Below are 10,688 nucleotides of genomic sequence, written 5' to 3'. Positions count from 1 at the left end.
GGCATTAAATGGTGGAATTGAATTTTTAACCATTAAATCCTGTAAAATAGCACACTTTACTACTGTAAATTAACAATATAAATTAGCTGATGAATGATCTGAAATGGACTATTGTAACAATTCAGTTATCTGACATGCTACATTCACAAAAAAGTTATTACTTATAAGTATTGTTCTACAGAATTAAACATCAGTGGAAGTTGGTACATGACATTTGATTTATTGATGGAATAATTTGGATACAGATGCACGAAATGATTGAAGCAGTTCAGAGCACTTAGAGGTTAAGAGTAGAATAGATTCATTCAACTTTTCTGAGGTAAAATTTCCAGTTGATGAAAGGGAAAGGATTTGGTAGGTTTCACTTTCAATCACTAAAGTCATTTTTCCTTCGGAATGTTCCAATAATTCCTTACAAGGATTAATGTGAATACATCCGTTTTCATCAAGACAAGAAGTGGCTGCAGCGACCATATGTCGCATAGAAATTCCAGCATCTATAAGAGCGAGCATGGTAGCATTGACAGCGCAGGCACAGATACAGCCGTCATCATGTAGCTCAAGAATGTTAATAAGGATGCTTGTTCGAGGATGCATGCTGGTGAAAATCATTCTGTCGCAGACCATTGTTATGAAATGTTCCATTGCCCGATCTGAACAATTTGAATTTCCGCTTTTACTCTTATACTGAACTAGTATCGTAGCCCTGTCAATGATTTCCTTCTGTTGACTCACCTAAAAAACATGAACAATTTGATATACAAACAATTTTCTACAACAAACATTTACAGAGAATTGGTATTAAATCTGTGTGGTGACCAACCTGATCAGGACCAGACACGCAAGCTATCGTTGATGTGTTTCCATATGTGAACTTGGCAGAGCCATCAGCATTTTTTAAATAACCAAAGCAAACATCCATAACATCACTTATAAGATGGACGAGATGCAACTGTAATAAGAAAAACAGATTTTGAACACTAATTTGAAAATAAGTGGCTCGGCCAAGGGCACTGCGATTTGACAGCAATGCAACCTTGACGAGAACATAAAAATGTTAGACAGTGAGGTTTAGTGGGATTAATAGGTAATATGTTACATTCTAGTGATATGTTACTTTTGTAGACCAACCAGTAACTATTAATACCGTAAAAAATGTAAGTTTTGACTTCCTTACCAAATAGCTGCAGGTAATGACAAAGTAAGTTCCAATAAGTCAAGATTCGTATTTGTGTTACCAGAAGAACATGAGATAGGATTTTATTGCACGTCTATCAGTTACAATGAAAGAATGCGCACCAAAATCTTTTATACTAATGACTATGACAGGCTGTGTGCTGACTGTAAATTAAACACCCAATCGCTTGACAACTGATAAGCAGACAGTATAGAAGCACCTATCAGTCTAGCTGTAACAAGCTAGACAAAAGAAAACAGAGGTTACTAAAATAATGCTAGGAGTCGATTTAATGTAATCGTTAGTGGGAAGCAATACAGTAGGCGCTCCTACAACATATATTATCCGTTTCAGGAAAGTTTACGTAATAGGGATTTTACGTTATAACAGTTAAATACATAAAATCGCCTAATCCGTTCCAAGATCTTTCCAAACTCACCCCTTTAGCCATACAAATAAAAAAAATTGACTTGGTTTGCATCGACAACTTTTCTCCATTGTGCTGATCAATTTCACTGGTTTTATAGACCATGATTGCAATAATTTTACAATAAGTTGATGGAAATCGCCCATCTTCGACATTCATTTACAAAGATCTAATTTTGTTTAAACAGGAAAGTCTATTCCGCAAAGTAAAACTAATAATGAACAGTTTATATATCTACAACTAGCTGTGCTACCCGGGTAATAAAAAAGTCTTTGGTCAGAAAATTGATTTGTATTTAACATATAACAACATTTGCCATTCTAACTTTCAAACTACATGTTATGAGAAAAGTGTTTGGTGTAGTTGAAATAAATTGAGAGAGAAAATAAAAACTGTACAGGTTTTCAAACTTTGTCAAACAACTTTTAAACTCATATTTCCTCATAACATGAGAAAAATGTTTCGTGCAGGTCGAAAAAATTGAAAAAAAATAAAACGACTATAAAAAGGTTAAGATGTAAATGTGAAATAATTAGCAAGTAATAGCTAAATTAGGTCGGTTTTGCTACGATTACAATAAAAGATAATCCGGTAATGATACAATTAATACGTAATGAAAAAACAAAAAAAAACCTTAATTAATAAGAATAGAATATAATATATAGAATATAATAGAATTAATAATAACAATTTTTGCATAGAAATGTGTGTATAAAAAAGGTTAGTGTTCCACTAGAAGCTATCCACAAAAACTTGGAATACGACAATACGGAGATGATATAATTGTCCGCGTGAGAAGAATTGGCCTAGATCCAAGATATAGTAATTGAACCTTATGAAAAATATTTCTTAACCGGGGCATCATAACGTGTGGCCGCATTGGTAAAATAATCAGTGTGCGCTATAGCCGGAATGACAGACACACGTTTTGAGAAATCTAGATATATATTTCTCAAAGTATGTTGTTTGTCATATATCGCATTCATATATAGCATTCCGGCTATAGATCTTAAAATCTTGGAATAAAGAATCCGTACTGATGAAGATTTGATCGCGGACCCACCCGTTTACAAGTCAGAGGCAATACCATTTAGGCCACAGAGAGCTGATATATGTCGCTATATGGGAGTGAATACCCAACTGGCTTTGCGTTTGACGCAGAGTCATAGTAGCCTGGGTATGGCTCTCTTGGGGGGTGGGGGGAGAAAGAGAGCCTGGGACACATAGCAAAAAAATGTAAGATAATTTCTGCAAAACGAGCGACATATGTTACATATGACGCTCAGACTGATACTAATGGAAGCGTGTCGATAGATTCAGATCTCACGATGTATTAGATGTGGCGCGTTTAAAAGCCTATCGTCACTGTCACGTGACTTGATCTAGTAAAAGGCCCTATGTTTTTGATAGATTGGGTAGTTACATAATACCCTGTTTGATAACAAAACGATAAGAACCATAGGTTACTATTCTCTTGCGTTTTCACGCTTGCAGTTTCATTTCATATACTGATAAAAAATGGAGCGATTCAAGAATCATTTATTAAAGCTAGGCATAGTCACACTGAGACCAGAACAGTTTCAAGCTTTACAACATATTATCGCAGGTTTTGACCAATTTATAGTTCTTCTTACTGGCTTCGGAAAGAGCATTTGCTTTCAGATGGCACCGTTTTGCAGCGGTAGGTGCGAGTTGTTCATAATAACTGTCGCAAGTAATCATAACACTCGCGAGTAAAATAAAACTGAGATTGCTTTTTACTAAATAAACTTTTCTTTACTAGCAGCGTGCGCTTCATTTTTGTTGTTCTATTGCTATTCGTTTGTTATGTTTGTATAGTTATTGTGAATTTTTTTTATTTAATTGATTTAATTTTTTATTATAATTAAATCAAAACAATTAATTAAACATATGAAATAATATATAACTCCTGTGATTGATTTATTATGCAACTAACGCTTCATACTTACCAACCAGCATTTGTTTGCTGCCAATTCAGATTAAAAATAATACATAATACTTGTGTAGATCATAAATAAGACTGTCACATGATACTCCGTCGGAAATAACGATTGTAATATTAGCGACTGCAAAAGTCGACTTATAGAGTTGTTTTCCCCGGGTGTTGCTATGTGTCCCAGACTCTTCCCCCCCCCCAAGAGAGCCATGCCCAAGCTCGAGTCATAGCAGAATGTCATGAAAAGCTGTTGGCTCTCATTATTAAGCCCAATCAAATCTTCCATTGGCAATGTACCAGGCTAATAGCAAGTGGGGCAGGCAACCCTCATTACTTCTCATTGCTTGAAAGCTGAATTTTATTACCCTGGCAACGCTGGGTAGCACAGCTAGTATATATATATAGCAAAACAAAATATTTTTACTATGCAGAAAGGTACTACCTGTTTGTAATTTATCTGTACCTAGGGGTCAAGGTTAGGATAAAAGATAACTTTCAACGATATTCTAACTTTTCCAACAAATTCAGATTTGTGAACTGACGCTGTAACACCTGCACCAATTGATCGCCCTCAAGTATTTATGAACAATTGTGCAGCTAGAATGGCATGGATGTTGTATAGTATATATGTAGTAAATATAACATTATAAGCACGACAGTTTTCTTCCACAAGTGTGGCGAGATGGATTAACATTAAAATTGAATAAGAGACTTGATTCAATTTTAATGTAATAAAAATAACACTATACTATGCACAGAGGTGTACTAGTGTGTAGTATATATACACACCAGTACACCTATGTGTACTAGTGCGTATATATACTCCACAAACACTAGTTCACATAGGTATACCAAAATATATATACTATACAAGCACTACTACACACAGGTATACTAAAATACAGCGAGACTCAAATAACTCAAACTTCACGGGACCAAGCGAAAGTGTTAAGAGTTATGAGAGTGTTGAAGTTATCAGAGCACTGTCACAAGTGCATGTATTTATCAGTTGATACATGTACATATATAAACTATATATAAATCAAAAGCATAGATTGCTTGTTGCTAGTTAAAAGGCCTCTCATGTTAAATCTTAAAAATTTTTATTCGAGAATATAGACATTTTTCTATCACTTGAGATTTGTTTGTTTTAGGTGATGTGATTGCCAGGACGTTCTCAGGTCAAAATTGACAAAACTTGATCTCAGTTAAAACACTCAGAAAAAAGACATCTTTTTCCTGATCGCTCAATTTTGACAATTTTACTTCAAATTTTTCCGAGGTTACCGCGCTTTTCCTTGCTTTCGAAGGGCCATCGCAAAGCGGATGTTTGGTAAAATTTGATTTTTTGCAAACCTTTAGAAAAATCGTTAGCAAAAATACTTTGCCGATAACAGTAATAACGATGCCTGAGAACTACTAAAAGTTGATGTTTATCTCTATGGCTTGGAATGAAGTGATATTTTAAAGTGATAACAACCGTTTGATAGCCGTTCGGCAAAAAACTGTTTGAGTTAATGATGTTGAGGTGGAGTTATCTAAAGCAATTTATCATTGCGCGGGAACGGACCAAACAAATCTGTTCGAGTTAACTATGTGTTCGAGCTATCCGAGGGCGAGTTATCCGAGTTTGATTGTATATACACCACACAAGCACTCATACACACAGATATACAAAAATATATACACTACGCAAGCACTAGTAGACACTGGAATACCACTGGTATGAACTCACCCGATTTGACACTTCACATTATCTGGAATTTTTTACGTAGTACGAAGCAAAAATTTCAAATAAAATCTTTGCGTTATCTGGAATTTACATTATAGGTGGTATAAATTATAGGAGTGTCTATTGTATTAGTTTCAAATTTATTTTTAAGAATGCTGTGTTAACTAAACTGAATAAGAAAATGCCTCATAATCAAACGCCTATTGCCTTGTTATCACCTAACACCACATTGAAAAAATTGTGACATCTACAAACGTATCAGTGATTTTGCAAGTCTAGACAAAATTGGTTTGAAACCTACAAAGTAATAACTGTGGTGTTAAGTTAATCCTTGCTTTACTCTTCATTGTTTATTTACACAGTCGTGTGTTCAATAACTGTTTTTCTTGTTTAATCTGAGGCCTCAGAACCTATTCTCTCAAAATCTACTGTTGGGAAAGCTGCAGCAATGAAGCAAAATCATACACGGTTAAGGCATAAACAATTCCAATTTATGCTAGTGGTTTTCGTATATATGTTACAAGTGAGAATAATATCTTTGTCTATATATAAATCACTGTTTGTGTAAATCCGTGCTGTCATTGTACGTTGAAAGGTAATCTTGGTCTAATCCCTTTGCAAACTTTATTTAGAAATGAAAATTGAAACCAAATTGATTAGTTTTTGTCTGGTTATCACAAATGGAATATCATTATTTGATTTCAATGTATTTTTAATCCTGCGCCCCGAGTTTTAAAATCTTCAAACCAGGGAAGCTAGAATGGATAAATCTCTGTTCTGTCACACATGCTGAACATCGAAGGATCTGACCACCTACGTAAAGCATGTGGGCGCCTCTCCTTGATAATTCATATCTGCAGCTATGCCGTGAGTAGACCTCTCTGTATAATAGGCAAAGCCAGACTTGTTTAAAAAAAAACAAGGATTAGGCGAGCGACAATTTTGCAAAAATGGTGTAGTCAGATTGACACGCATCAATACTCATTTTTTGTGCTAGTTGAATATTTTTACTGAAAATAATTTTTCTCTCATCTTACATCAGATTGATTGGGCCAAATCTAGCTTTACATGATGGTGGATTTTTAATTGTATAAAAAGGTGGTGTAAAGATACGCAATAACTGTGCAACAAACATAAAAATTACTCTAGAGCCTTTGATGCTGCCCAAAATGCCTTAAAGACCTCGGTGGAAACTAATATTTAATTTTCTAGAGCATGAAAGTGGTTCATAGATACTAAGAGGTTAGAGAGTTTAATGTCCGAGGATATAACAGAACACATATTCCAGCTATTTTGCTTCATTGGGATACCACACGCCTTGGTTCTCGACAATGGTGCACAATTTGTCAGCAAAGATTTCCGAACTTTCTTTGGAGATTTACCAAAAATGATTGTTGTTTTTCGATGCAATTTCATAGCCAGCAGACTTAACTATGCGTTCACTTACAATGGCTTTACACCGTGGTGCTGATGGAGGCTCACATACTAGATAGTTGTTGTGAGAAAATGGCCGCAAATTAAAGGCTACTCAGTTGAGTGTTTTCTAGGTCTGAACTGGAAGGGAGCAAAAAAGTCTATGAGGAAGTAAGTGTAGCTCAATCTTCAATATTTTTTGTGGAAACCATTTTCATTGTGATGCAGACTCAGAGCTGTCTGGTGTACATACTGTATCTAGCTAATCTCAAAACAAAATGTGTCGATGCCCTGATCATATCAGAAGTCCCATTCTTTAGTTTTTATATGGCAAGCAGAAAAAGTGATTATCGTGAAAATTGGTAAAAATCATCTTATGTGGTTTTATTGGTAACAACGATTTCAAAACACCCTATATTTACCAATTAATACTACATTGTCACTGCATGAGATGGTCAAGATAATTTCTTGCTGGATGTTGTTCGCATGAAGTACTCGATGAAAAGTGAATGGGTTCTTGACACTGCTTCGTCAGTCAGTGGAAATAAAAAGTCAAGGAGATAAACATTGCAAACAACCACCGGCCTGACCACATGTTTCAGTTACTTTCTTTAAACCACAACTGTCACGTACAATTTTTATCGTATTTCCTAGGTAAATCAGCCACGCTGATTCTGATTTTGTACTCAAAATAAAGATTGGTCCACTAACCTTCAAAGTCATTTAGGCTTTTTTAAAGCGTTTCAATATCCGTTTCGAAAACAACACAATCGGCATTACAAGCTCCACCCATAAATAAGTGACGAAACCTAGCTTTTTCAGAGACGGAAGTTAGGATTGTTTAGTCTGAATTAAAATAATAGCGATGGGTGTCTTAAAACCCATTATTATCTAAATCCAGCCTGTAAAATAATCTCAGTCTTTTATGAAAGGTATATAAACTATTTAAAGTTGCTCGTAGCTTTTTACATGATGTTTAAATAGGCTGACCGCCGAGAAAAAAGAGCTCAAAAAGCGCGGTTTTATCACAAGCTAGCGTTGTTATCGCGTTTTTTAACATATGCAATGTTAAATAGCTATCTCCCTTTCAGAAAAGACCGAGATTATTTTTAAGGCTGAAATTAGATATTAATGGATTTGAAAACACCCATCTCGATTATTCTAAATCGGTCTAAACATCCCTACATAACTTATGTTCCTAAAAAGCTAGGTTACGTCACGTATTTATGGGCGGAGCTTGTGCCGATCGTGTTGTTTTCGAGACCGGTATTAAAACGCTGTAAAAAAGCTTTCATTACTCTGAAAGTTAGTGGACTAATCTTTATTTTGAGTACAAAATTGGAATCAGCGTGTCTGATTTACCTAGTAATTACGATAAAAGTTGTACATGACAGTTATGGTTTAAATATGATGCACTATGTCCATCCTTATTACCTTCAAAAAAGGAATTGCGTAAACATCAAAAAAATTTTGAGCCATTTATTAACTGATGCTTGAACTTTCACTCTAGATTTGGGTGTTTGCATACAGAAGATGTCATGATACCATGCGGTGAATGACATACCACTAAAATGTGGGATATTCTGATACTGTACTCAATGATATACAGCCCCCATTCGGGGGCTGCATATCATTGCTGTACTCAGAAGGGAAGCATCTGAGACACTTTTTTGGATACCCACGGTTCTAATATATTTGCAAGGTAGCTTTGAGCTTGTGGCATTCTGTATAAATTTCACCTTGCATCTATAGCACCCTCAACTACCAAGGCCAATTTTGCATGTGCAAACAATAGTACTATTATGCTCACAGGTGTCCTTTAGCGGGGATATTGCCGAAGCCGAGATCGGGCCGTAGTCTACACACACAAAATAACAACAAAGGTCCACGTAGTTCTGAGCAAAAACAAAAGTATCCACCCAAAGATCTCACCAATCCGATGAGCAGCACACACAAAAACTAAACCAATCGACTGAGCCACCCATCATGTCAAAATATTCCAAGTTTCAAGTCATGTCTTGCACAACTCACCTTATGGTTTGTCAAAACTTGTCCCAAAGTCCCTATTAATTTGAGACTGTCCAATATCTGTTTTAGAAATGGTCGCCGCTAGCCTAGCCTAGCGTCCTGATTCAACGTTTTAGTAACTAACAGGGCATTGCTAAAAGAGGGAATCAAAAAGTTCGGGAGCACTCAGCAATGTCCCGATAGTTACTGAGATGTTGAATTAGGACGTTAGGTTAGGCCAGCGGTGACCATTTCTAAAACAGCAATTAGACAGTCTCGAATTAATAGGGACTTTGGGACAACTTTTGATAAACCATAAGGTGAGTTGTGTAAGACATGACTTGAAACTTGGAATATTTTGACATGATGGGTGGCTCAGTCGATTGGTTTAGTTTTTGTGTGTGCTGCTCATCAGATTGGTGAGATATTTGGGTGGATACTTTTGTTTTGGCTCATAACTACGTGGACCTTTGTTGTTATTTTGTGTGTGTAGACTACGGCCCGGTCTCGGCTTCGGCAATATCTCCGCTAAAGGACACTTGTGATTATGCTACAATACCTACAAGCATTACAGAGCGCCCTTGGTTATGATGACCTTGTTATACGATTTTTTCACCCTAGATGTAGAACACACTGATTTTCCACCCTCTACGAAATATTGTTTGACATACAAAAATCTCACTTTACGAAGCCAACACAGGAACGAACTAGAACCGTATGGTGAGGGTCTACTGTAATGCTTTAAGACTGATAGCTACATTATATGCCCATCTTGCTCAATTTTAAGCAAATTTTAATAGTACAGTGGTAGTAAGTCACACTACAAATAGTAAAGTAACCTAGTTCAACAAATAAGCCATCACTAAATTTGTTTTTTATAGCCACTGATGTAGGTAATGCAAAAGATTTACGAAAACACTTGGCACACAAAATATCTTGTCTTATTGGACTTTCAAAGCCGACAGATGACAAATATTTTATTTGACGACTACGCACAGTTTGACATTAATGTAGTATATTGGTTTAAACCGCTCAAAAACCAGAGGTTCCCTCTAGTTATGCAGGTTCTCTCTAGTCATAGCCAATCTTAAAGGTAGAGATAGTGTCAGCAACACCCGTGAAAAGCTAGGTTTACAATCACTTGAATCCAGAAGAAGAAATCAGAGAGTAGCTTTACTGATGAAGATTCTATCACATGAAAGTAAGCATAATGCGCTAGCTTCTGCTTATGAGTTTACTACTGACAGAAAGGATACTCAGACTTGCCAACCCAAGAGTGGGGCAATGCGTGAGATTTGGTTTTGGGGCAATTGATGTATCAATGATAGTATATATAAAATTGTGGAAATTGGGGCAAAAATCTCACGCATTTTCATTTTTTTCTTGGGGTGATTGCGTGAGAGTTGGCAGGTATGAGGATACTGCCATAACCACACGTGCTGCTGCCCGGGGTGAGCCAACATCAATATATGCCGTGACTCGCCTATTTCGTAAGTTTCTTACCCAAAACCTCAGACTGAAACATGTTCATGTTAAAGTAGAGCCTCTAGACCGCCCGAGGCGGAAGGGTAGACCATCATGATCAATTGGTAAAAAATAGGTTAAATTCTAAGTTCGCAAGTGGTTCTCGGTATAAAACTATTTAAAAAATTATCACGGTTACTAGAAATAGCCAAAGGTTGTTCCTTGGATTTGGCCCGTGTTTGTGGACGGGCCAACATAACTCAGCCTAATGCTGGAATCTAGGTGAACCAGAGTATTAACCAAATTTTCATATCTGAGGCACTTTCTCAAGGCCCCTGGGGCTAATTACAAAGGTACTATTACTATCGAGTAAGTATTGAGTAAGTAGGCAGCCTATAGATTAAAAACTAGCTTTAGTAGCGGCGGCAAATATAGTTGCACGCGCTCTATCGGAGTTTCCGCCTATTTTCACAGTTTGTCGTATAAAAGCGCAGAAAAATGTAATGTCGGT

The 10,688-nt window shown here is 36.3% G+C and overlaps 1 protein-coding gene across 1 annotated transcript; it reads right to left on the bottom strand.

Annotated features, from left to right (window-relative positions):
- Positions 1 to 205: 205 nt before the first annotated feature.
- Positions 206 to 948, bottom strand: LOC137408407 (exosome complex component RRP46-like). The gene is made up of 2 exons (XM_068094931.1): positions 824 to 948; positions 206 to 735 (listed from the first exon to the last, which is right to left on the bottom strand). Exons 1-2 carry the CDS (start codon positions 920 to 922, stop codon positions 220 to 222), a joined length of 615 nt encoding a protein of 204 aa, XP_067951032.1. The 5' UTR covers positions 923 to 948; the 3' UTR covers positions 206 to 219.
- Between the last annotated feature and the right edge of the window lie 9,740 nt (positions 949 to 10,688).

This window comes from Watersipora subatra, chromosome 1 (genome assembly GCF_963576615.1).
Source record: "Watersipora subatra chromosome 1, tzWatSuba1.1, whole genome shotgun sequence".
Lineage (NCBI taxonomy): Eukaryota > Metazoa > Bryozoa > Gymnolaemata > Cheilostomatida > Watersiporidae > Watersipora > Watersipora subatra.
Note: the sequence above shows the minus strand (reverse complement) of the source record. Positions and strands in the feature narration are given on the sequence as shown.

Excerpts from the sequence above, each read along its gene's own strand:
- LOC137408407 (XM_068094931.1), bottom strand. The coding sequence starts at position 922 with ATGGATGTTTGCTTTGGTTATTTAAAAAATGCTGATGGCTCTGCCAAG. Across the intron at positions 736-823 it reads GCGTGTCTGGTCCTGATCAG|GTGAGTCAACAGAAGGAAAT; the intron begins GTTGGTCACCAC and ends CATGTTTTTTAG.